Raw genomic sequence first — 27799 nt, forward strand, 5'->3', positions numbered from 1 at the left:
AATTACTTGAAGTACTAAAATAATAAAAAGCAACCTATCGATTCTCGAGAATCGAAATAAACCACGTGGTAAAAATGTCTAACTTCATATTTATTGACGTCACTATAAAAATCTGTCAGCTATTCATGAAATACATATTTAATATGATTTCGCACACATACATACACTGAAAAAAAAAAAAAAATAATAACAAAGCTGACTACTCTTTAATTTTAAATAATCATATGTAAAAATAATTTAAAAAATGGAAGCAGGTTTATTAACAAAAGTAATTAACGATTTTCTGACAATTGTCGATGGAGAATTGAGTCTGTCAAAAGGAGATTATTTTCTGGTAATTAATCTATGTGATTACGTATCAAGTACCACGTAATTTCTGCTTCTAGTCTTATCTTTATCTTATAATGCTGTCTTTATTTTTTAAGTGGTAATTATTATTATTATTGTTAATGATAAAATTACAGATTTATAACGTCATCGATAAACACTGGTGTTATGGCGAGTCTTATGGCAAACGTGGTACATTTCCGTCAAATCATTTACACAAAGTGGATATTCCTTATTTTAAAGATACTGAAAAATTATTTGTATCAATTGCTCCATTTAATGGTGAACAAGACGGCGATTTATCATTTGCTGAAGGTACAATTTATAAATTATTTATCATAAACTTTAGCCAATTCATAAATTATGAGGTAGAGGTTTCCCCTGATTAAGAAAAATTATTTGAAATAATTTTAATCCACTAATATGTAGATATACACTCAGCATGAATTAAATCATTTTTCGTAGTCAGGGTCATTTTAGGGCCAGTTTTGGACACGAAAAATTTAAATAAAAAAATTCTTAAAAGACGCAATGACATAATTAATTTTTAAAATTTGTACAGAGATACTTTTATCACACTTACAATAGAAATGTTATTTTATACTTTTTTATTATTTAAAATGAAATATTAAATGTCCAAAAGTGGAGCAGTGACCACAAATGGAACTTCTACCCTATATTAAGATAAAAGATTAATTTATTATGAGCGTGAACTTGGCTGGCGATTGACAATTTTTGTAATTTTTAAATAAATGAATAAAATGTGAGAAGAATGAAATTTCAAAAATGCGTACTTAGATAATTGAAAAACCAGTACACGCATTTTTTTAATTTCATTATTTTAATTAAATAATTAATTTATTTAAAATTTACAAATTGTCTCATATCTGCAACATTTATACTCATCATTTATTGACACTTTATTTTATTTTAATTATTTGAATTAAACCTCTTTATTACTTTTATAAGATATAAATATTTATCATACAGGAAGTAGTAAATAACAGATAATTCATATATTTCTTAATAAATAAATTTAACATTAATTGAGTAAATTTATACAAACGATATTTAAATATTTTTAAATTACTCTTTCTAGTAATTTGTAATTTTTTTTTTAGAAATTTAAGAAATTATCGAAAGTCCGCTAATTTTATTGCATACGTTTATGATAAATTTTAATGATCACATAAAATGCATTGTAATTATTACGATATTTTGTTTATTAACAGCAAAAATGATTTATTAAATCACTAGAAGCATGGAATAAACAAATTCGTTTGAAAAATTTATTTATTATTAATATTAAATGTAATGAATTACGATTTCAAATTTATTTGTTATTTATAATAGGAATAAATTCACAGTTTCTTGAATAGTAGGTGTTATAATTAATGTTTATTCACAATTTTTGTCCAATGTTTCGTCGGTTTCCCGATTTATTCAAGTACTGGAAAGACAAGTATATCAGTATATATCAATATATAAATTGGAATAACTAATAAAAATGTTAATTGTTAAGTTGAATTCATACTAGTTCAAAGACACATAAATTAACTACAGTTTGGAATAATTACCTCGATTATTAAACATTAATGGCCACGAAAATGAAAAATAATTAAGACAGTGTTGTCTACTAGTTTTTCCTTCAACACACTATTATTCATATCAACGTTCTAATTAGCAAATTGTCTGACTTAATATTTTTTAGTAGGTAATTATGTGCAATTTTCAGATAGTAATAGTAAAAAAAAATATTATTTGAGTAACCTGCACAAAAATATTATACACATACTAGATATGGAATTGATCTTTAGATGAAAAAAAAATTTTTAAATTACTTTTTTTTCGCATAAATGGAGGATTTACTGAAACGGAGTGAGACAATTTGCTAATCAGAACGTCGATATTACTAATAATCGATATTATAAAAGAAAATCAAGAAAAATTTTTTTACAAAGTTACAAAGGACATTCTCAGACAGTGTCCCCCTCCCCCACTTTTAAAAAAATTTTCAAAGACTTTTCATTATCATAAGCGTATTAAAGTTTTATCAATTGATAAAAAAAAAAAATTAAGGATTAATTGAAAAAAGAACAATGGAGTACAATTTCGCCGAGATACAGATTTTTAAAAAAATTACTTAAAGTTGTTATCAATTAGGAGTTAAACAAAATTTGTTAATTAAATTTCAGTAAAATCTTCATGTCAATTTTATAATTCGAATTCAAAAATTTTGTTTAACTTCTAATTGATGACAACTGTAAGTAATTTTTTAAAAATTCTATATCTCGGTGAAATTGCAACTGCGTTGTCCTTTTTTTCAATTAAGGTTTTAATTTTTTTTTCAATTAATTGATAAAATTTTAATACGGTCATGACAGTTCAAAGTCATTACATATTTTTAAAAAGTGGGAAGACCGTCAGAGAATGCCCTTACATAAATTTTAGTAAAATCTTTATGTCAATATTATAATTCAAATTTCAAATTTTGTAGACTAAAATTTATTTATTAAATTTCGTTTTAAAAAAATCGTGAATAAACGTTAATTACAACACCTACTATCGAAGAAACTGTCAACTTATTCTCATTGTGATAAATTAATTATAATGTCTAACATACTTTCAATAATGTTAATGATGGAAGCTCTTATCTTATCATAAATAATTATAAATATACTCTTGCAACGGTTTTTAAAGTTTAAATTAATTTAATAATTACTGTTAAGTATTTTTAAAAATTAATCATCATTTTTTAACATTAGGAGAACTTATTATTGGAGTACAACAAGTAGACACTGATTGGTATTCTGGATATATCGATTCAAGAACCGGATTGTTTCCATTAACTCATGTATGGTTGATAAATTCTGCAGTACTCAAAGTAACTAAAATACATATTCTGCTAATATCAGTCGAGTCACTAAAATATTTAATCAAAAGTTTTATCATTTTATTTCATTCAAATGAAAATTTATGACTAATTTGTATATTTATATTTTTTTTTTTATAGAAACCAACAGAAAAAAAAAAAGTCAGGAGAAAAGCCAGAGTTAAGACGTCATTAAAAGCACAATTGGATGAAGAATTAGATTTAACTGCTGGTGAAATAGTTACAGTGTTAGAAATATTAGAGGACGGTTGGGTACTGGGTGTTACTGGTGACGGTAGAGAAGGAAGTTTTCCTCAAGGATTTGTGAGTTATATAGAAGAGGATCAAGAGAGTGCAGTTGATGAAAGTGACCGGGCGTCTGCATTAAATATAACAATGGATCCATTTCCCGATTCAGCTGCTCAAGGTGGTGAAATATTTAAAGATTTCAATCAATCAGTTCCAAGTACAAGTACGAGTACGTCTGTAGATAATGAACCAGCACCATCTTACTACGATTTATTTCCAGAAAGTCGACCTACTTGTCAAGTTAATGGATCCAGTGATTTTAATATCGATATTGATAATGATAATAATGGCCAATTAAATTCATTGGGTTTAAAACCATACGCTATAACACTCTATCCCTTTAATGCTCAATTTCCTAATGAATTAAACTTTGAAGCAGGTCAAGTTGTGCATCTTATACGTCATATTGATTCTGAATGGGCGGAAGGTGAAATTGAAAATGAAAAAGGAATATTTCCCACGACATACGTCAATATTATTGTTGATTGTTCATCCAGCGATGTCAATCAAGCTGAAAATAATGAACACGAGCTGCCAAAAGATTACCAACACTTGAATTCTGGTGATTCAGTGAGAGTTCAGCATACATTTAATGCTCAAATGAATGGAGACTTGAGTGTAGCTGAAGGTGACGTACTGACTGTAGTTGAAATGGCTAATGATGATTGGGTGAGCGTTAAAAATAAATTTGGTGATATCGGTCTTTGTCCACGTGGATATCTTACTCATACTGATACTCAAGAGACTCAAGAAGCTCAAGATCCGATTGTTAAACACGATTCAGTTGAAGACTTTGTTGTTATTAGAGACGTCGAAAAAACTGAAGCTCAAGAAGAACAACGAACTAAGCGATTGTCTGAGCCTCACCGTCCCGCTCCTCCTGCGCCAGCTCCTGGGTCTGTTCCTCTGCAAAAACAATCTGTGGCCGATAAAACTCAACCGCCAGTCGCAGAATCTAGCAATAAAGCTGACGAAACAAGTGAAGCTGAAGCCGCTAAACAGAAACGGGCTGATAAAAGACAAAATGTTATATCCGAGTTGGTGATAACTGAGAAAGAATTTGTGCGTGATTTGAAAGTTACTTACGAAACGTTTCATTTATTTAATCCAAAAATATTGGAAGAACGAGGTATTGATGTTCCTTTATTGTTTGGTAATATTTTAGAAGTGATTCATGTTGCGGAAGAGCTGCTTGATTCGTTGCTGAAAGCTATGAAAGGCTGTGATGAATCTAAACAAATGATTTCTCCCTGTTTTTTAACAATGGCCGATAGACTGCAAACAGTTTACGGTAAATATTGCAGCAATCATGAAGCCGCATTGTTGCTACTTAAAAAGTACGAAGAGAATCGTGAAATTATGAAGATTTTTGAAAAAGGCATAGAGACTCTTCGTTATCAAGTTGCGTGCTTTGATATGAGTTCTATTTTAATAAAACCGGTTCAGAGAATTTTAAAATATCCGCTCATGTTGTACGAGTTGACAAAGTGTACGGAAGATGAACACCCAGACCGGGCGGGTATTGAAGCCGCTTGGAAAGCAATGACTGACGTTGCTTCTTATATTAATGAATATAAACGAAGAAAAGATATTGTTTCAAAGTATCTTGACACAGACAATACATTGATGAGTAAAATGGCTAAACTAAGTATGCACTCGGTTGCCAAAAAATCAAGTAGACTGAGCGCTAAATTGTCAGCGAGTCTTGGTCTTACAAATGTACCAGCAGATCCTATTTTTGAAGAACTTGAAAAACAATTTAAATCAATGGCTAAATGTGTTGAGCAATTAATTATAGATATTGATCAATGTTTTATTTGGCTAAATGATGATGCATCTTGTGGTGAACTATTAGCTGAATATATTTATCAATATCACTCTGGTGTTCATAGTATTGAAGTGCAAAAATATAATCAAGTTCGTTGTTTGATATCAAATCAATTCATTAAAACATTCAAAGATAATATTGATAAATCTGTTATTAAACCTCTTTCTTCATTGCTGTTGTTACTTGAAGGACCGGAAATGCTCATTACTAAACGTTATGACAAATTATTGGATTACGACAATGCGATATCGAGAAGTGAAAAAAATAAAGAATCAAGAATAATAAATGATGAGTTGATAACTGCTAAGACTAATTATGAAGCATTAAACCAACAATTGTCTGAAGAATTGCCGATATTGATAGACGCGGGTGTTAAAATAACAATATCATGTCTACGTAGTTTTACAAAAGCGCGTAAATTATTTAATGGAAAAGTTACGAAACAATATTTAGATTTACCTAAATCAGCAACACAAAATCCATCTGAAGATATTTTACAATTATTTTTGATAAATCACAATTTATTGTGGAATCAAATATCGAGGTTTAGTTTCGCTGGCGTTAATCCGCGTGTTGAAGAACCGAGTGCTGATGTCAGTCCGCAAAAAGACAAACATAAAACCCAATTGCTACGTAAATATCAGCGAGATAAATTATTTATTGTCAAGGATAATTTAGTTAGCACGTCGACGCTGGATTTGGGAGCGAGTAAAGGGACTATTGTGGCGGTTATCAAAACGCAGGACCCGATGGGCGATAGCTCCAGGTGGTTTGTTGATAATGGTTTCACTCAGGGTTTTATGCCGTCGAAAATGCTGGAAGCTTTGACGCAGACTAAAATAAATTTTAATAATAATTATAATAATAATGATGTCGTTGATTCACGTTCTAATACTCCAGATCTCATGTCTCTGGAATCACCAGTAAAAAATGTTAATACTAATTTAATTTCACTTGATAGTCCTCAAAAAGAATCTCTATCTCTATCTCATTCTCATCCTAATTCAAATTCAAATTCACAATCTCAGTGGTATTTAAATACTGAGGGAATAAATAATGACAATAAAAATTATGGTAATTTACCAGCTAAACAGGAACAAAGATATGAAAATTTTGATACTAAGGTAATTAAATTTATTTATTGTTTATTTTAATTTAGGGGAAGGGTAAAACGGGTACCCCATTTTGCCCGCAAAGAATGAAAATTTCTTCTATTCACTTTGAATATCATTAAAAAGAAAAAAAAGATTTAACGTATTTGAGTTCCCAAAACTTATAATTTCCTTAAGTGTCCCGTTTTGCCTCTCCCTCCTCTATTTTAAAATTATTTAATAAAATATGAATTATTATATTTTTTAGTTTTATTATGTGGAATTTGATTTCGATGGTAAAATGCCAGGAACACTTGCCGTTAAAAAAGGGCAAGCATTAAAGCTGATTAGACCAAACGACGAAAAAGGTAATACTGCTTGGTGGTTAATGGAAAACCGTGATGGAAAAAGTGGATACGTACCTAGTAATTATTTAAATTTATACCGAACTTAAAATAACTATTTATATTAGGGTATTTTACATCTTAACACCAAGTGCCTCTGTTTTTATTTTTATTTTAAATTTAAATTTAAAATCAATTGATAACTGACAATTATTTACTAACTTTTATCAATTATCTTATTTATAAATTAATTTAACTTTTAATCCACTTTCAAAGTGTCTTTTATTATTAACATCTGTGATATTGATGCAGATACTGCAATATGCCAATAAATTTATTTTAAAATACGCGAGATCTCCATTGAGAATCTATTTTAATTAATTAATTATTCAATTTATTATTTTTTATTTTTATTAAATTTTTATTGTAAATAAATGGAGACATGTTAATTAGGCTTACGTTAAAAAAATAAATGCTGGGCATTAAATCATGTATCTTATAAAAATGTATATACATTACTTATATTAATGGAATATTATACAATACAATATATAATTGCTTTGATAAAATATATATATTATATGTATTTAACAAAAAATATTTTATAATATTTAACTTCGAAAATTTTCTCCAATAAATTCTTGAGGATTGAATCCTTGTTTCCATACGGTATCTTTTAAATACGATCCAATTGTTAAATTAGAAAGCATGGCTTCAATAATATTTTTAAATCCCAATTGACTTGCCATTACATATTTACACTCAACGTCGCTTAATTCACATATTAAACTTTGCATATTTTGTGTCATTTGTTTAGTTATGTTTTTTTCCATACGATATCTGAAATCAAACGGAATTATTATTAATTATTTAATAGAATGTTATTTTTTTATATTACCAAAGTACTTTATTATTATTATTATAAATAATAATTATTAATCTGTTTATTAAATACAATTTAATACTGAAAATTTATTTGATTATTTAAAAATAGTAACCTGCCGTCCCTACGTCACTATCAATAAATTAATTTAATTATTTATTAAATATTTTACTGTGAGATATTTGATTATTTTTATTATCATTTGTCGTAAAACTTATTGATTTAAATAATTGTATAATCATGAAATACTTGAAAAAAATAAACGAACGCTCAAATTTTTTTATAATATTGTCGTCTAATTTTCGTAAAATTTTTTTTTTATAAAATATCTCTACAATTGAAAGTTACAAAAAATAAATGTTTTAATAATTTATTATAATTATGAAATAAAATAATATCAGTCTTTCATCTTAAAATATTATGATCCTGACTTTATTAGACAATTAGCAATTTTTGGAATTGTTTTTTTCAACTAATCAATTAAAAAAAAAATATGCACACGTAAATTATGAAAAAATTATCAGTGCAATTTTTAAAAATATATTTTTTTTTTAAATTTAACGTTTTGAAAAAATTCCAAAAATCATTATGATCCTGAAGTTAGTAGACAATTAAAAATTTTTGAATTTTTTTTTCTTTCAGCAAATCAATTGTAAAAAAAAAAAGAAAAATATGCACATGTAGAAAATTGAAAAATCTACAGGTGGATTTTTTAAAATATTTTTTTCGTTATAATTTATCATTTTTTAAAAAATTATCAAATGTCGGCTAACTTCAGTATCACAAAATCATTAGACGTCGACTAGCTTCAGTATCATAAAATATCATTAAAAATTTTGATGTTAATAATTTTGGAGTCATCTCAAAGCTAGTTTTTGAATAGTTCTGATAAGATTTAAAAAAACCGTTCATAATTGCTTTTAGTTTTTTTTTTTTAGCGTTCTCTTCAAACCATCAAAATTCTCAAAGCAAATTAGCTTTGCTTGAAAAATTACGAAAAAACGCGCCTAAAAAATACTCAATAAACATTTTTTTTAAAGTTCTGAAAATTATCAACTCAAAATTCAGAATTGTCCCAAATTTGGAAGTTCACTGTTATAAACTTTTTTGGATAATTTTTAGAACGAATTTTTTTTTACACACAGGGTTTATATAAAAAGACAAATTAAGATCAATACAATTTTCGCTTGTTGCTGATGACTAAAATATTTAGGGGTATCAAGGATAATGATGATAGGCACACTCTACAGGAATATATCAACAAGTTATTTATGTGGTGTGAATTAAATAGGCTGATAATGAATGTCAAGAAGTGTGCAATGATTAGTTTCAGCCGGTGCGCGTTTAATGACCACCACCATCATTACATTGGTACCGACGTTGTTCCCCAAGTTGAAAGAATGAGAGATCTCGGTATTTTTGTGGACAATAAGTTATCTTTCGGGGGACACATGAATAACATCACAGCTAAGGCTAACAAAGTCTTGGGAAGCATGCTGAGATCAAACAGTGATTTCAAAAAAGATGTGACATTGGTTAAGCTGTTTAATTCCCTGGTAAGAATGATTCTTGAATATGGATGTCTAATCTGGGACCCGATTAAAAATTATCAGGTGGAGAAGCTAGAAAGGGTTCAAAGAAAGTTTGTCAGTCACATAAGGTTCAGAAATAACGAAAGGAATATTTTTATGAGTCGGCAGCAGGCCTATGAATATATATTATGTTGTGGTGCTGATATTATTAATACTCGTTGTCCCGAAAGTTAAAACGCGCTACTCCACGCGAGCTCCGCTGTATAGAATATCGAAGTTAATCAACGAATTTGCATCTGAGATTGACATTTTTTGGTGTTTCGGCTAATAAATTTAAAAGTGTCGCTAGAAATTTAGTAATGTAATTAATAAAACTGTATATATATATATGTGATTTTTGTTATTTTTTTGCTGTTACTTCTGTTTTATATTTTTCTCTTCTAACTTTTTGTTTATTATCATCCAGGTGATGTTATCTGTTTATGCAATTTATAATTGTAGTTTATCATCTATTACCTATTGTTTCAATGGTTACATGACTAAATAACTAATTCAAAATATCTGACGACAAAAGATCTAATGACAAAATATTGGGGTCAAATATTTAGTCGTGACACTGTTTGTATTCCTATACTTAGTAAATTTGACTAGATATAGATATACAAATACATTTAAAATTGCTATGATAATAGCAATACTGTCAGAAACAATTACACCAGTAACTTCATCAGATGATTTGATCAGATATTTTTGGATTAGATCTAATTTCTTAGATATTTTGACGTTAGATATTTAGGGTCAAATATTTAGTCGTGACACCGTTTCAATAATGTATAATTGCCGAATGGCGTAAATAAATAAAAGATCAATACAATTCCAATGATATAAAATTTGATGTTCTTATCATTTAGATAAAATATATATATTACTTACTTGCAAACACAATCCTGTACAATAGCATTAGTAAGACGTTTGTATGTCAAAAAATCTTTCAGGAATTTAATTTCTCCATTAGCAATAACATGATGATAAATAATGCTCGGCCAGTCAGCATTATGATTGTAAGCTTGAACGAGAATAAAAGTTTGTGGAAAAGTAAGCGTTTGGCAAAGCGCTTTATTTATTTCTTCATTACTTAAACTAAGTAAGCAAGTAACTTGTTGATTAACAGCAACCCCATTTAATAAAGACAATTGCAAAGCAACTAATTGTGCCTGATGTGAACATTTATGGGCAGTATTCAATTTATTATCTTGTAAATAATGTTCAGTAGCATCCGTAAAGTATGTAATCGCAGACTGTAATTTTTTTTCCGTCTTATCATTACGTGTTAATTTAATAACCGTCTGTAAATTAATCATCATTCTTATATTTTCTTTTCTGATATCTTGTAAAAGTTCACGTATCACCATCTTAGCTTTATTTTCCCACACAATGGCGACTTCTGTATAGAGTTGAAAATGATTAGCAACTAAATTAAATAGTTCTTTATTATCCGGGCACTGTTTTTTACAAAATTCCATGGTTGCCATTTTTAAACCGTTTACTTTGTCAAGTCCTTTGCCAAGCAAAAATTCAAACTGATCATTTTCTTTAAGTATATTAAATATATAATTCATTTCTGTAAAACGGCCAATACCAGTCAGCAATCGTACCAAGAGACTCCAAAGTTTAAGATGCTGTAAAGTATTTGCTAAGCTCTGACATTTTCTTAAAACATAAGCGATACCTTCCATATGACAACCAGCCGTAAAATAATTATGAGCACGTATAAGTAATTCGATAATTATTTTTAATGTCGCAATATCACGTTTACTACCATGCGATTGTCCCAATCTAATATTAATGCTCTTCATTAATTCCCATCCAAGTATTGAAGGATCACTGCACAAATCAGTTATTAAATGGGCATGTACTTCTAATGGGTAACCCCACATTGAAGATGATAATTCATATCCATCTTCGACTTGTCGCGTTATATGTAAAATTATTTCTCCAGCTAAAAATTTTGCGACTTCACTATCTTTTATTCTGTATATTATTATCACATCTTTAATGAGATCAAATTTGTTTGGACAATTTATTCCCGTTATATCGTAAAGTATTTCTATTGGGTCTTTGGACATCAGCAAACTTTGATAATTTCTTTTTAAACTAACAGATAATTTATATAATAAAAGAATTTTGTTGCCTACATTCGTGCCATGTTTAAGATTTTTCACTAATTTATCTAATAATTTAATACAGTCTGCAGTTATTTGTTGAACTGGAATATCTGTTTCATCTTCAGTTCCATTATCATCATCATGAACATAAGAGGCTGATAAATTCATTGATGCCTCAGGCTGTCTTTTGAGTCCCCGTGGACGTAACAGCGAATACTTTTGTGGTTTTACTGGCGACAGTTCTTTTAAAAGAATTTTATGCTGGGAATTTAATTCATAAGGTGACAGTTCACCCTCAGCAATACTTAAGCAAAGCATAAGTATTTTTAAATCATTATGTTTATAATTAAAAATCGCGCTTATACGCAAAGCAGTTTCGAGATCTTCAATGTCAATAAATTTATTTATTAATTCATTTATTGCATTTTCTTCAGTGATATCGTTCAGTACACAGCTAACTCTTAAATTACTAACACCCGACAACAATTCCGTTTTTAGTTTATTAAATAAACATCTTTTGTTATTTATTTCTATGGCTTCTGGACCGGCAAGTATGCAAGATTTCCACATCGCCATTTCAATTGTATCAATTGTTTGCTGGTCAGTTGAAATAGGCTTCAAAGTATTAAGAGCAAGTTCTAATATTTCGTATCGCTCTTTATGTGAGTTAACTTTCTCCGCATGTTCAACGAAAAATCCAGCAGCATCCTCGAAATTAACGTTATATTTTTTAATATCAAGAGCGCACTTATTCCAAAAATTTAAATCACATTTATCAGTACCGGTTATTTTTTTATTATTATTCATTTTAATTGAATGTGATTTAAATTCACAGCGATACTGATCGATAATTATTTTCGAACAGGGTAAATTAGATATCTTAGATAATTCAAGTGCACTTGTAAAATCTTCATTGTCAATTAGTAGTTGAATACAGCGTTTAAATTCTTGTGTTATATTTGAACAATTGTCTATTAATTTAATAGCAGTAAAGTCTACTTTAACATTTGTCCTTTCGAGACTTGTAACTATTTCCCAAAGCATTTTAAATTCAATTCCATCGATATTTAATGAAGAATTAAAATTATTTTCAACAAGAATACGTAATATTTTTGTTTGAATCTGTATACTTTTAGAGCAACGTCCCAAAGCTGATAAAATACATTCAGTAGCGACAGTTGCAATCCAATATTCATTATTTAGATACGTTGTATCAACATCCGTCCAATCAATCATTTTATTACTTTTAAATGTCGAACAGGTACTTAAAAAATTTTTTAAACTATTGACTGATGATTCAAAGTCCGCGTGCTTGATACATTTTACGAGAAAATAAAAAAATATTGAAAGCGGATTATCAGGCATAAATATTTTAAACCCGCGGCTCAAAGTATCGACATAACCAAGTGATATTATTCTACGGAAGAGATCAGATACTTTTTTGGCAGACCAAATTTGATCGTTCAAACAATTTGTGTAATCAATTATTAAATCTTCATCGTTGACGGATATAACGAGCCAAGAATAGCAGTAAGCTGCTGTCGCTGATGGCTCATAACATGCTGCTAAAATTATCGGTATCGCTGATCTGCAATCACGTGATGATTTCAATAATGCGCCAGGTGGGTCTTGACTCTGATGACACTTTAGTATCGTCAGCCATAGGTCGTAATTATATGATAAACTTTTTTGGTTTAATGGAAAGTATTTGAAGACATTCGGTAATGATTCTTCTGTATCATTTGTGTTTATTTTAGTTTGAAGACCTCCTAGTTCCTAAATAAATAAATAAATTATATATTTATTAATACCAATACTTAAATTACCAACTGTTATATTTATTATTTTTGGATTTAAATTTAGTTTTATAGCTTGAGATATTTGCTTTTAGATTTAAATTTTTTAAGACCAAAAATAAATTAAATGGTAAAATGGCATTATATTTTTTTTAGCTTATCGTTAAAAAAGTATGTCCGTATATTAATAATAAATGATTCTTACATTTTTACGACTCATCCTTGACATATTCGATTGTCTTGTATCCGGTAATTTAATTAGTGGAAAATTAACCCGAGAATAAGTTTCGGCAAGTAAATGTGAATTATTTAATGATATCAATAAATGTTCACGTATATTTTGATTTTTAAATAACTCTGCATTGTGAAATATCTATAACATATAATATGAAAATAATTATTAAAAAGTTTTGCGTTACTAATTTTAAAAGGACATATTTTTATGCGCCCTTTTGGCTTTCAAAATTTTTTTTTACAAAGTTTCAGCTTTAGAAAAATTCTACAAAACGTTTAGCAATTAAAAAAAAAATTATACACAGAAAAAAAGCATTTCTTAACTCAAAAACTTTTTACTCACCCCAAGAAATTTTTTGCTTGCCCCAAAACATAATAAAGTGAAAACAAAAATTTTTTTAGAGCAAGAAAAAATTTTTTCTAGTCCTAAGAAAATTTTTGTCTTCAATTCATAACAAAAAATATTTTTTGCGCCAAGAAATCCTTTTTTTCTGTGTACATCCTTTTGGTTTTCAACTTAGTGACTAAAGTCAAAAAGGCGTACAAAAAAATAAGTCCTTTGGAATTATTGACGTGATTTTATTGAGTTAATTAAATTTAAATAAAAATATACTTTACCTGTTCTAATGGATAACCGAAAATGTGTCCAACTAACACGAATTCAAACCAAAAATTATGATTCGCCAGATATTTTAAAAATAATGAAGGAAATTTAGTATTATGTATACAACAAAATTGTACAATAAAATCCCATGATTTTAATGCTGATATAAATTCATTAACATTTTTCATAGATACAGTACATTCATTTTTAAAACTCTCTTCAAGATAGTTTGTTATTATTGCCGAATCTTTATAAGAGTTGTGATAAGTTACAGACTCAAGGAGGTCATCTAGAGTTCATATTAAATTTTTATTATCTCTTTAAAAAAAAATCGACGGGAGTACGATGAACGTTAGTATTCTATAAATATTTTAAGAAATATACTTACTTATTGATACATCTATTTTATTTTTAATATAATTGGCTGCTGTCGTATGGAACCTCAGACATTCTGAATCAATACCAAGATATTCTATAAAAGATATGCAGGTACTTATTATTTTACTATCATTTAAGTTTTTTAATCCATAAATATGTGCATGGAATGCGCTTTGGGATTTTCTGAAAAATTAATTTTGTTGTTATTTTCATTAATATTCAAATTTAATAACTAAAATATATATTTTCCAAGTCTTTTATAATTACTAATTAATTAAAGCTATAATTTATATATTTAAAAAAATAATTAACGAATTTTTTTTAAATTAATAAAATTTAGATTATCTGAATTACATAACACGCAAATGATATAAAATTAAAATATTAAAATATATATGTAAAATAAATTGTAATTTGCCGTCGTAAGCTGAAGTAATATAAAATTTATAATGGTTTGAATAATAGTTGCAATAATTTATAATTTCTGTTATTTTTAAGTATAAGTTGGCAGTTTCTACGAGACTGTCTGAGTATCAGTACTTAATATATTTACACTGTCAAAAATGGGAAGTGAATTCGGAGTGATTACAGATTTTGATTAAATCTGAATTCACTTCGTCACTCACTCCGGAATTTAATAAAAAATCACTCCGCAAATGGAGTAAATAAGAAGTTCATTTTTCCACGGAGTGGTTTTGGAGTGATCTGGATTTTATTTTCATTCGCATTGACTCCAATTCGGAGTTCCAAAATTGAAATTCACTTACATTAGGAGTGAATTTTACTCCGAATCGGAGTTTCAACATTAAAATGAACTCCCCTTCGGAATTAATTTCACTCCAAGGAGATTAAATAAATAGAAAGTCATCTACTCCGCATTCACACTGGATTTAACCCGCGTTACTCTGAGATATTTTTAAAATTTTTATTATCATCAAATTTTCATTAGAAAAAAATTTTCATCCAACTCACAATTGATTTATTTGAATAATTCTAATTATAAGAATATTTGAAAAAAATCATCACACGTTAAAATTTTTTTATCTAATCCTCGAGTAATTTATTTTTTGTAAAAGTGGGACAGAGTTTTCATTTACTATGCGATTGTAATGAAAATAATTTCGCTCTTTACTTTACATAAATTTTTGAAAATTCTTCGTCATTAAATACCTTTTAAAAAATATATACAATTTATTTTAATAATAAATATTGACTTGATAATTATTTAGATAAAAGACTTGGAGTAAATATTCTAACTACTAATTAAAAATTAAATTATTGTTAATAATATTCACATTTTAGATGAAATACTATCGGATATTTTAGCCCGCTGTTTTTGTAAAATATAACCAGCCATACTTGGTCTCAATTCTTTCAAATAGTACTTATAAGTTAGTTTTTCTCTATGCCCATATTTTTTAATCAAATAATCACTAGTAAAAGTAGGAATTGGATCATTTTTGTTTCGCCACTTAAATAATTCTTGAATATTTAAATTATTAAATCCATTAATAAGTTGGTACATTGTTATGTCATTTCTTCCTGTTAAATTGTCATCCATGACATCTTTTAAATAAGGTATACATTTTAAAAGTGCATCAATTATTTCCTTTTCAAATGTCAGACTTTCAATCAAAAATTCATCACCACAAAAATAATTTTTGAAGCTTATTAACTTTTTATCATTTTCTTGTTGTTGCATAAGATTACGAGCATTTACGTAGTTAATAATAATCAGTATTAATGCGACATAAGGATTTGACTGTAGGAACTCAGTAAAATTGTGCGTTATGTTATAAATTGTTTGAAAAATTGCATTGGTAATAATTTTTTGATCGGCATTATTAAATTTACTTAAATCGCGTAATGAATGTTGCAATTTTTTCTCTTGTAAATATACGTTGTGATCAAAATCATCGCTTATTTTTTTCTGGTGATATACAATTGAAAATATATTTTCATTAAATATATCACTACATAAACGACAGTGTTCTTTTGACAATATTTTATTAAACTCTGATGGTATTACTGACGCACTAAATAAACGTGACAATGTTGATCTAATATCTTTTTGTTCGCTATTTAAAAATATTCCATATCTGCAAATAAAAATAAAAGTTTTTTAAAATTTATCTTTTGGTATCCGACGTGTAGAAAATATTTCAAAATTTTATGGATCAATTCATGTAAATAATTTCATTTAATTATAAAAAATATATATGTCGATATTATAACACAAATTTAAAAAGTAATATTCATTTTTGAAGGCATTCTTAGACAGTGCCCCCACTTTTTAAAATATGCAATGACCTGGAACTGTCATAACGGTATTAAATTTTTATTAATTAATTTTAATAAAATTAAGGCATTAATTTAAAAAAAGATAACGTAGTCGCAATTTCACTGAGATAGAAATTTAAAAAAAAATTACTTACAAATTTCATTTGACTCTTAGTTGATAACAACTGTAAGTAACTTTTTTTTAAATCTAGGGTAGAAGTCCAATTTGTGACCATTGCTCCACTTTTAAATATTTAATACTTTATTTTAATTAATGAAGAAGTATAAAATAAAATTGTCATTGCAATGTGTGATAAAAGTATCTTTGTACACATTTTAAAAATTAATTATTTCACTGTGTCTTTTACAAATTACTTTATTTGAATTTTTCAAGTCTCCAAAACTGGTCCTAAAGTGACCAAAAACGGTACCTCCTACCCTATTTCAGCAAAATTGCAACCACGCTGTCCCTTTTTGAATTAATACTTTAATTTTTTTTTAATTAATTAATTAAATTTTAATACTTTTATGACAGCTAAAAGTTATGGATTATTTTTCAAAAGTGTGGGGGGCGGGTCCGAAAGTAGTCTTGACTAAAAAATTTTTTTTTAATGTTTTTAATTATTTGAACTCATAACTTAATAATTTTTCTTCAATATATTTTTAATTAACTTTACGTTCTATTAAACATAAAAAATAAAATAAAAAAATATGAAACTACTTTACGCCTAAATAAATGTATGTTCTCCAATTAAAAACATTAAATTAATAAATCCATAAATTTTTGAGATATCTCATTACTGTAACTAAAAACTATATGATTTATTAATAATATAATAAAAAATTAGACTTAATTAAATTATAAATAAATAATATATAATAATAACCTCGCTAAATGATTTAGTAGTAACAACTTGACAGGAAATGTAGCATTAGACGTCTCAATACTTTCAATCATCTCCAGTGTGATGTCAAGTTTTGAAAATATTTTAACATCAATATCTTTATTACAACTATTAATACTTTCCTGTTTATTATAATAAATATCAATCCAGTTTATCAAAAAATCAATTTTATTATTCAATAACAAATAATCCCAAACAACTTCAGTCTTGAGTTTGCTCGACAAACTGCTATCATAAGTTATAAAATAAAGTTCAGTTACCAGAGACTCCCTGACATTATTATCAATACTCAATACATCTTGTATGGAAATATTCGGTATCAATTTATAATGAAACAATGTATCTGTAAATTCACATTTATCTTTATACTTCTTGAGACATTTAACGATATTCCATCCCAGAATATCTTCATCAGAGAAACCATTGTTATTGATAATATGATTGACTAAATATTCACGTATTTTATGATCAGGTAATTTAATACAAATGTTACGAATATATCCGATAGGATCTTGACCAACATTTCGTAAAATATGTGAAGCGCGATGGATCTGTTGCTTGTTTAGTAATTCGTCAATCCAAACATCGACTTCGTTATTAAAAAATAATTTAGCGTCACTGATATTTAAATTTTTTCGGTAACATAGAAATTTATATGCTAAATTTATGTGTGTTCCTTTAGCTGATGATTCTCTGACGACCTCACGATCTCTCATCGATGACCAGCCAGACCAGACACCAGCTAATTCTCCAGACGTCAAACATTCAACTGGTATTCCACCCACTGATTCCATTATTTAATTATTATTTATATTTTAACACAATCATTTAATTTTATTTTATTTAATATAAGTATATTAATTTATAGTAAATAATAAATATATATAATTAATAAAACTCATGACTATTTTATATGTTCCAGTGAATTCTCAACTTTGAATATTGTAGCAAAGCAGATAAATGTTTACATGACAAAATATATATCAATACTATTTAAACTGATCATTGGAAGTATCTTAATTATCAATACTATTATTATTCATTGTTCAAAGTCCAATCTAATTAAGTAATAATAATTAATGTTGAAATAAATGTCTGGTTATGTAGGACATTGAGGTTACGATTGTCTTTGTTTATAAACAATTAAACCGATTTGTACATTTTTTTTATAATAAATGTATTATTAAAGATAACATTTAATAGCACTGGTGATTTTTATATTCTTGCTGTGTATTTCATTAGTTTATTTAAGTACTAATTTGAATCATTTTTTTTTGTTTTGTAATCCTGACGATAAACTTTTGAATCAGCTGTTGTAGCTGTCACATTGATGGAAACAATGTCGATAATCGAGATTCCACTGAAAATATCTGATCATAATAATTTTAAAAAATATGTAAATATGTGTAGAAATGTAATTTAAAATAATAAAAAATCAAAAACTTGATTTCCAATTTAAAATCGATTTGATAAATATTTTTATCTACTCTTTAAAAGTGAATTAGTGAAATTTACTAGCAAATAGTGAATATTCACTCATTCAAAGTTATATTCGTAACACTTTTTGGAGTAAGTGTTAACTATAACTTGGAATTAGTGAATATTCACTAATTTTCGTTAATTAGTTTTAGAGAGTAAAATATTTATTACAGAGATAGATATACGAAGACACTTTTTAGTAGATTTCATAGAAAGTTTTGCATATCGTTATTGCATTCATACAGCAAATGAGAATTTAAAGACAATCATTCTTGAATACAACCCTTGCGGTTTTGGAGTTACCGAAACAATACCACAATTTAACGGTATAAATGCTGCATAAATACGGTATTACTTAAGTTATTTCACCGTAAAAAATCGGAAGTGAATCTGGATTTAATGTCAATCCGAATTCACTCCACCACTCGGAGTTCCGGAGTTTAAAAAAATTAAATTATTTTTTAAAAAATGACAGTACGAGTAATTAAAATAAATTTTAAATCTGATTTTTTTCGTTTTTTGCGAACAAGATTCATATTTTTGAAGGACTTAATAATAATTAATTCAATACTTTTAAATATATGTATGTTTAATATATATGTGTATATATATTTAATCAAAAATTAATAAAATAAATTACTGGCATCATTAACATTCTTAGATGATAATAAAAATATTTAGACAGGATTATTGGGTAAAATAAATGATTTAAATATAAGTCGACTTTCATATGTTTTTACATTTATTCTTCCAGTTTAATGAAATATTATGAAGTTTATACTTTACATCAATTAATGACTGAAATGAAAACTTTTTGAACATATTTAATATAAATTGAAAGTGGAAAAACGCAAACGTAAATTGAGTAGAAAAAACCAATTTATTTATCTAATATTACTTTTAATGTAGAAAAATCTTGCCGCGATTAATAAATGGATTATTGTTATCTAGTTATGCAAAACCACCTCCTCTGCTGCAATCTTAATTCCCTCCGGTATACCTAAAAAAAAAATCTGGGCGTCGAAAATGCTATTACGTGGAATCATTTTTTTATGAGCTTTTCAAGCTCTAATAAGTTACGTTTTATGCTAGAGTTTGAAAAGTTAAGTATCGAAAATCATTAATGAAGGAGCGGCTTTTAAATTTTTATTATCGATTATATTCTCTGAAATAAATGTGTTGAGGTAGAAATCAATGTCAGTGATAGAAATCAAGATTTGAATGAGTTTTGACTTAGGTCAGAGCAATAATATATGGAATATTCGAGAAAAACATTCAAGACTGGGTTTTTCAATTTTTTGCTGACAATATGATTAAAACTAAAGAACAAGTTATATGACATTATCTGATGATCGGAAGGGACTATAAAGAGAAAGAGTTGTTATGATTTCAGACACATTTTAGCACATTATATTTTGATTTATCTGGAAAAAATAACATAAAATGTTATTTTTTTAACTTTTCAGCGCCGATATCTTTTGAACTAATCAATCGATTTTGACGTTTGAGGTGGCAATCGGCGCGTTTTCTTGAATTCTAGAGCTGATTAAATTTTGAAATTGATCGGATGAGTCACTTCAAAGATAATCGAAAAAAACCGTTTTTTATCATTTCTTTCGCCAACAATATCTCTCGAACAGATTAACCGATTGAGATGGTTGAGGTGGCATTTGGCGCGGCTTATAAAGTTCTAGAGCTGATTAGATTTTGAAGTCGATCGTTCAACTCGTTTTTGAAAAATCTATAAAAAACTAAAAAAAAAAATTTTTTTTTTTTCGTAATTCGCCAATATTTTCGAGTCTGCTTGATCAAATGATTTGGAATTATCAGAAAAAGTTGAGGGCCAACAAGCTCTTTCGATTACCACCTCAACCAACCAAATCGATTCATTAGTTGAAAAGTTACAAAGAGTTTACACACACACACACACACACACATATATATATATATATATATGGTATATATATATACACTCGGACATCATCCTAAAAATAGTCAGAATAGCTTCCTAGGACCTCAAAACGTCGACATCGATGAAAACTCGATTTTCGAAAATCAGGGTGAAAACAATAACTTCCCGAATTTCTGAATTTTCTTAGCGGGAAGTTAGAAAAATTTCAAGTGAGTTAATCATTGAAATTGAATATTTCGATTATTAAAAAAAAAATTGGTCTATCAGTTGACCCTGCGGGCCAGCCCCGAAACTTCCCGCTGTTATTCGAGCTCCTTGAGCGCGAAAACTTTGTTGTATGCATAATTATATATGATTAGACAAAAACTTTTTTCATCGGGAAGACAAAAATAAAGAATCTGGGCAAAAGAATCGTGTGTGAATGGATGCTTGTGTAAAAGATAATCTGTGCTAACGGATGTCTAGGTCAAAGAAACTCTGTGTATATGTGGATGTTTGAGCAAAAGATATACTGTATTTTAAAAATCTGGGTAAACGAATTCTGGGTAAAAGGATTATGTCCAATGTTAGATCTGGGCAATTGGATCATGGGTGATTGATGTCCACCCAAAAAGCATAACCCCCCAATTTTTTTCAATATATCTCACTGATGGTAAAAATTAATCACAAACTTTTTTATCTTAAAATGATAACGCAAGAAAGAGTCGAAGCGCGCGCTCGAACCCGCAGAAGATACATTGACATTATTAAAAAATTTTGCACATTTTCCCGCTTATTAAAATTAATCATAAGTGTAATCTAGCGATATATAAAAGTACTATAACAACACAATATATGTAATTGACTCCCGGCGTTTCTTATCTCCTCCAAACACCGCGTTAGATTTTTTTACGGTTATTCTTACTCGAGTTTCCGGCAATTATACGTTGGAAACCTCTTGTTCTATATAATAAATTTTATTTTATAGAAATAATATTTTCATAAAATAAATAAAAATCATTTAAAAAATATCAATAATGGCCAACTATCATAAACCAGAATCTAAAACAATCCAAGAACTCAAGGACATCGCCAACAAATTGAGAGTTCATTCAATTAATTCTACCCAAGCTAGCAAGTCTGGGTAAGCCTGTGAAAATTATTTACTTTCTATTTTAACAACCTGTTTTGCAAAGTTGTTCAATAGTTAATCATCAAACCATCATCTTTTATATAATTTATTTTAAATTACTCATATTTTTTATTTCCATGACCACGTGCCGAAGCCGAATAAATTCTATCAGTTCACGCGACCTTTCATTGATAAATTTTATTAATAAACTAATAATAACAATAATAATATATCAATAGTTGATTTCAAAAGATATAAATTTATATCAAACTACTGACTTTCAGTTCAAGGTATCACATTCATTGATATTAATTTATTATCACCGGAAATATTTGCTTTAAATAATTAAATTGATTAAATTAAAAAAATAATAAATTTTCTAAATAATCTATTATCTAAATCACAATATTTTTTTTTACAAAAATAACTTATCACTATTGTAAATGATAACTTATCTTCTTTCTTCACCACACGACGATTTTAAAATTACACTATCATTGCAAAAAAAAATTCTATCATTAATTAACATCATACTAACATACGATTATATAATAACAGTACCGTAATATAATATGATACTGAAGTTAGTCGATGTCTACTAATTTTTGAATTTTTTCAAAAGCGATAGATTACAAAAAAAAAAAAAAAAAAAAAAAGATTTAAAAAATTGCACCTATAGCTTTTATAATTTTCTACCTGCACATATTTTGAGGGCCAGTTTTTCAAACCGGGTTTATTTTTAATCCCTGTTTACATTATTATTGCTGGTATTACATATTACATATTATTAATGTATAGATACACTAGCAATATTAATGTAAACCCGGGTAAAAATAAATCCGGTTTGAAAAATTGGTCCTTGGTTTCTTCATTTTTTTTAAATTGATTTGTTGAAAAAAAATCCGGTAATTGTTAATTGTCTGCTAACTTCAAGATCACAATTGAATACATAAATATCCAATACATTTTTAGTAAAGACTAATAGAATAAAAATATAATAAACATAAAAATGATTATAAAAAAATTATTTATTTAAAGTAATTAAGTATGCAAAGAATTTTAATTATTTATTTCATTTGTTAATAACTTTTTTGGATATATTTAAAATATACTGGAGTTTTGAGTTTTATATTAAAAAAATTTTTTTTTCATAGTCTAGTCGATAAAATATATACGCTCAATACTTAGATATAACGTCATAAGGTCGGCGCGCAGTTCACCGATTGCGAACGTAACATTAACTGCTAGTTGATATCGAACCACTGTGCGATACGGTCGAAAATAATTTACTGTTAATAAATATATATATATTGCATATTTTTGAATTGTTAGTGATTTATTAATATTTATATTAATTAAATTTAAAAAATGGCGCGCGATAAAGAATTACAAAAATTACGTGATATGGCTCACAAATTGAGGATTTTAAGTATAAAAGCTACCGAAGCTTCGAAGAGCGGGTAATGAAAATTCAAATTTATTTATATATTATTCAAAAATATAAATTAAGTGATCAATTATGATTAATTTTTAATATTGATAAGTTACTTTATTTATTATTTTATCAATTTTTCAATTTGATTTTGAAAATATGGATTTTTAATACAAAAAATCAATTCAAAAATTAAAATTTAATTGATAGTAAATTTTTTGTATTGATTATTAGTATTAATTTTTTAAATAAATCAATAATATTAAAAAATAAATTAAAAGTACTAAAGCTGTTGAAAAAAATATTTTATAGTTTAAATTTTTTATCGATTTTTGAATTCAAATGAATTTTATGTAAATGAATTCTTTTTTTTTAATGGGATTATCTTTCGTAGGTCAACCGCCTTTTAGTTTTCATGCTGTCATTTTGAACGGATCAATAGGCTTTGCTAGTATTGATGTTGCGACGATAAAACTTTCATCAATACTTGAATTAAATTTTTTTACTGCTAATCAAAAATTTTTATTAATTATATTAACATTAATTTATGTTTTTAAAAACAATTTTAATTGATTTTTATGAATATTATTTTCCAGGCATCCAACATCATGTTCATCAATGGCAGAAGTTATGTCTGTACTATTTTTCCATACGATGCGTTACAAAGTGTCAGCGCCACGTGATCCAAACAGCGACAGATTTATCTTGAGTAAAGGACATGCTGCTCCAATCTTATATGCCGGTAATTATAAATCATTTCTTGTTTTTTAATTTAAATAAACAATAACTAAGTAATTACAATGTATGACTATAATTTACAGCATGGGCAGAAGCTGGCCTGTTCCCTGTTGAAGATTTACAAAATTTACGTAAAATCGACAGCGATTTAGAAGGACATCCAACTCCAAGATTGAACTTTGTTGATGTAGGAACTGGATCCTTGGGTCAAGGTCTTTCAGTTGCTGCTGGTATGGCTTATGTTGGAAAAAATTATGACAAAGCTAATTACCGGTTAGCATTTTAAATATTTATATTATAAAATTACTGTTTCTATAAATCACGTCACTAATTCCAAAAAGGCTTATGTTTTATACGCCCTTTTGGCTTTACCCGAGTTGGATAGAGACAACTTTAAGATGTCTTTTAAAAGGATAAAAAACATTTTTTTTTGTCTCAAAGTTACCTTTTTTGATATAAATACGACATGCAAATGTTAGTTCCGGAGACAGAGAAAATTTGTGTTGTTTTTCCTGTCTTATGTCAATTAAAAAGTCTTTTAGATGACTTATTTTACCACTATTTGTAATTTACTTTTTGTCGTCACTTGTGTTAAGTCTTTTAAATAGATATTTTTTCGGTGACATAAATTTCTGATCGTTTTGTCAACATATTGGTGCCTTATCGATATGTCAAAAAGTAGTCTGAAAACTGATATCTTATAGATGTCACAAAAGCAAGTGTGCTACTTGGGTAGTCACTAAGTTTAAAACGAAAAGGACGTATAATTTTTTTTAACTGCTAATCATATTGCAGACTTATTCTAAAGCTGAAATTGAAAAAAAATTTCGAAAGACAAAAGAGCGTATAATTTAAGCTACATGCCCTGGTTGAGAAATTCGATTCACTTCAATAGGATAGGAAATTTCTGATTGAATCCGATTGAATTTAATCGGAATGAATCTGTTTCAATTGGAAAAAATGCACAAAAATAAAATCATTATTTTTCGATTGAAATCGATTGAATCTCATTCAAAATTTTTAATTGGAATAAACTGACTACAATCGGAAAATAATATTTTTATTTTTGTGCATTTTCTTCCGATTTATTCCAATTAAACTCAATCAGAATTCTTAACCAAGGTGCTCTTTTGGCTTTCAAAACTTTTTTTTTCCAATTTTTAGCTATAAAATAAATTTACAAAACGATTGGCAATAAAAAAAAAACTATTCGCCCTTTTGGCTTTAGGAAGCTCACTAAATCTAAAAGAGCATTAAAAAATATAAGTCCTTTTAAGTTCAAATAAATAATTTATTACAGGGTATACTGTTTAATTGGTGATGGAGAATCAGCAGAAGGTTCTATTTGGGAAGCATTACATTTTGCTTCTTATTATAAACTTGATAATCTCTGTGCTATTTTTGATATCAATCGTCTTGGTCAAAGTGAACCTACTTCTTTACAGCACAATATGGAAGTATATCGTAAGCGTTTAGAAGCATTTGGATTTAATGCTCTAGTTGTTGATGGTCATGACGTTGAAGAATTGGTCAAGGTATGCATAAATTAACTTGACTAGTAATTACATAATAGTAAAAAATTAATTTACAAGTTATAAATAATAAAGTTATTACTATGATTACTCAATTTATCAGGCATTCCACGAATCACAAATAACAAAAGACCGCCCAACGGCAATTCTCGCAAAAACATTCAAAGGAAAAAATTTTCCGGGTATTGAAGATTTGGAAAATTGGCATGGAAAAGCTCTTGGCAATAAAGCCGACGAAGTTATTGCTCATTTGAAATCATTGATAAAAAATGCCGGTCCTTTGACTTTACACCCGCAGAAGCCTTTGGTAGACGATGTTCCAGTGGTAGATATTAGCAACATTAAACTGGACACTCCACCGAGTTACAAAAAAACTGACCAAGTTGCAACCCGTTTGGCCTATGGAACTGCTTTGGCTAAAATAGCTAAAAACAACGATCGTGTTATTGCACTAGATGGTGACACGAAAAATTCAACTTTTGCTGAGAAGATAAAAACAGTTGATCCAAAGCGTTTCGTTGAGTGTTTCATTGCTGAACAGAATGCTGTTGGTGTTGCTATTGGAGCTGCTTGTAGAGATCGTACTGTTGCTTTTGTATCAGCATTTGCAACATTTTTCACACGTACTTTTGATCAGGTTTGTTGTCCTAATATTTTTACTCACTAATTCAAATTTTTATTTTTTTTAATTAATTGAAATCAAGGCTGAACTATTAGAGATAAAATAAAAACAATTTGATACAATTTTATAGCAAATTGAATTCACTACAATAAAGGCGAAATTATTGTTGTTTGAAATGCTATGGTGCCATGGTAAAGCCGGGCCATGTTGGCAACCTAACGGAAGTTGAAACAAATACATGATAAAATTACTATAACCATAGTAAAATTACAAAGGTTACAGTAATTTGTGATATAATCGTTGTCAATTTTACTATGATCATAGTGATTTTTCCATGTGTTTATTTTGATTCCTACTAGTGGCCAATATGGTCCAGCTTTACTATGACACCATACAAGAATCATTTCGCCGTGTAATTTCTTATAAAGTTTAAATAAATTTTAATAACATTACAGATTCGTATGGGAGCGATTTCTCAAACAAATGTTAACTTTGTTGGATCTCACTGTGGAGTATCAATTGGTGAAGATGGACCATCACAAATGGGTCTTGAAGACATAGCAATGTTCCGTTCAATTCCCGGTTCAACAGTTTTTTACCCAAGTGACGCAGTATCAACGGAACGTGCCGTTGAATTGGCAGCCAATACCAAAGGCGTCTGCTTCATCCGTACATCGCGTCCCAATACTGCCATAATTTATGAAAACAACGAATCATTAGCTATTGGCAAAGCCAAAGTGATTCGCTCAGCTGCCAAAGATCAAGTGCTCTTAATTGGTGCTGGTGTAACACTTCACGAAGCACTAAAAGCTGCCGACAAACTTGCTGAAGCCGGCATCAGCGTACGTGTACTTGACCCATTCACCGTAAAACCAATTGATTCTACAACAATAATCACCAATGCCAAGGAATGCGGGGGTCGAATTATCACCGTCGAGGATCATTATCCCGAGGGTGGGCTAGGCGAAGCCGTTGCATCAGCGATAGCTCTTGAACGCAACATCATAATAAAGAAACTCGCTGTCACAAAAGTTCCGCACTCAGGACCACCCGATGTCCTCCTCGACAATTACGGTATCAGCGCCGCTAAAATAACTGAAGCCGTCAAAGACTTCATAAAACATTAAAAATTTATTATTATTATTATTAATGCGTGGGCTCACACATTCCGTTTTGTTCCCATAGCAGTCTTCCACTCACTAAAATAAATAAAATTTATAATCTCTTTACCTCAAAACGTACAAAAATATATATATTTGTGTTCAAAATTTTTCTACACTAAAAATTAAACTTGTACCGTTATATTTTATAAAAAGTTTAAAAAAAAAGTTTTTTTTACATTTAATAAAATTTAAATATTTCATATCGATCAAGTATTGTTGTTATTAATTATAAATGCAAACATTTAAAACAAAAAGAAAAATT

General features: G+C 28.1%; 3 protein-coding genes and 1 long non-coding RNA gene across 7 annotated transcripts; 3 read left to right on the forward strand and 1 right to left on the reverse strand.

The window, feature by feature from the left end:
- The first annotated feature begins 97 nt into the window (after positions 1 to 97).
- On the forward strand, positions 98 to 6928 carry LOC130667073 (dynamin-binding protein-like). Its single transcript, XM_057468481.1, has 5 exons — positions 98 to 334; positions 465 to 642; positions 3093 to 3211; positions 3341 to 6460; positions 6696 to 6928. The coding sequence occupies exons 1-5, from the start codon at positions 245 to 247 to the stop codon at positions 6879 to 6881; spliced, it is 3693 nt and encodes a 1230-aa protein (XP_057324464.1). The 5' UTR covers positions 98 to 244; the 3' UTR covers positions 6882 to 6928.
- Positions 6929 to 6931: 3 nt separating this feature from the next.
- On the reverse strand, positions 6932 to 18476 carry LOC130667072 (spatacsin). The gene is made up of 7 exons (XM_057468480.1): positions 17531 to 18476; positions 15659 to 16462; positions 14374 to 14546; positions 14000 to 14274; positions 13353 to 13520; positions 10120 to 13127; positions 6932 to 7611 (listed from the first exon to the last, which is right to left on the reverse strand). Exons 1-7 carry the CDS (start codon positions 18340 to 18342, stop codon positions 7383 to 7385), a joined length of 5469 nt encoding a protein of 1822 aa, XP_057324463.1. The 5' UTR covers positions 18343 to 18476; the 3' UTR covers positions 6932 to 7382.
- LOC130667075 (uncharacterized) lies at positions 13017 to 18609 on the forward strand. Of its 3 annotated transcripts, XR_008989796.1 has the most exons (5): positions 13017 to 13072; positions 14260 to 14336; positions 14432 to 14474; positions 18231 to 18320; positions 18471 to 18609. It is a non-coding gene; the product is annotated as an uncharacterized LOC130667075 (long non-coding RNA). The 3 variants fall into 3 exon arrangements; XR_008989797.1 differs by lacking the exons at positions 13017 to 13072; positions 14260 to 14336 and having other exon boundaries at positions 14339 to 14474; XR_008989795.1 differs by lacking the exons at positions 13017 to 13072; positions 14260 to 14336; positions 14432 to 14474 and adding an exon at positions 17880 to 18020.
- Positions 18610 to 21798: 3189 nt separating this feature from the next.
- LOC130666583 (transketolase-like protein 2) lies at positions 21799 to 27743 on the forward strand. 2 transcript variants are annotated; one of them, XM_057467701.1, is made up of 6 exons: positions 21799 to 22062; positions 24079 to 24224; positions 24304 to 24493; positions 25521 to 25755; positions 25856 to 26389; positions 26830 to 27743. In XM_057467701.1, the coding sequence occupies exons 1-6, from the start codon at positions 21956 to 21958 to the stop codon at positions 27499 to 27501; spliced, it is 1884 nt and encodes a 627-aa protein (XP_057323684.1). In that variant the 5' UTR covers positions 21799 to 21955; the 3' UTR covers positions 27502 to 27743. The 2 variants fall into 2 exon arrangements, with proteins under 2 accessions (XP_057323684.1, XP_057323685.1); XM_057467702.1 differs by lacking the exon at positions 21799 to 22062 and adding an exon at positions 23301 to 23510.
- The last annotated feature ends 56 nt before the right edge of the window (positions 27744 to 27799 follow it).

The sequence above is a fragment of the Microplitis mediator genome, chromosome 4 (assembly GCF_029852145.1).
Source record: "Microplitis mediator isolate UGA2020A chromosome 4, iyMicMedi2.1, whole genome shotgun sequence".
In the NCBI taxonomy this organism is placed as follows: domain Eukaryota; kingdom Metazoa; phylum Arthropoda; class Insecta; order Hymenoptera; family Braconidae; genus Microplitis; species Microplitis mediator.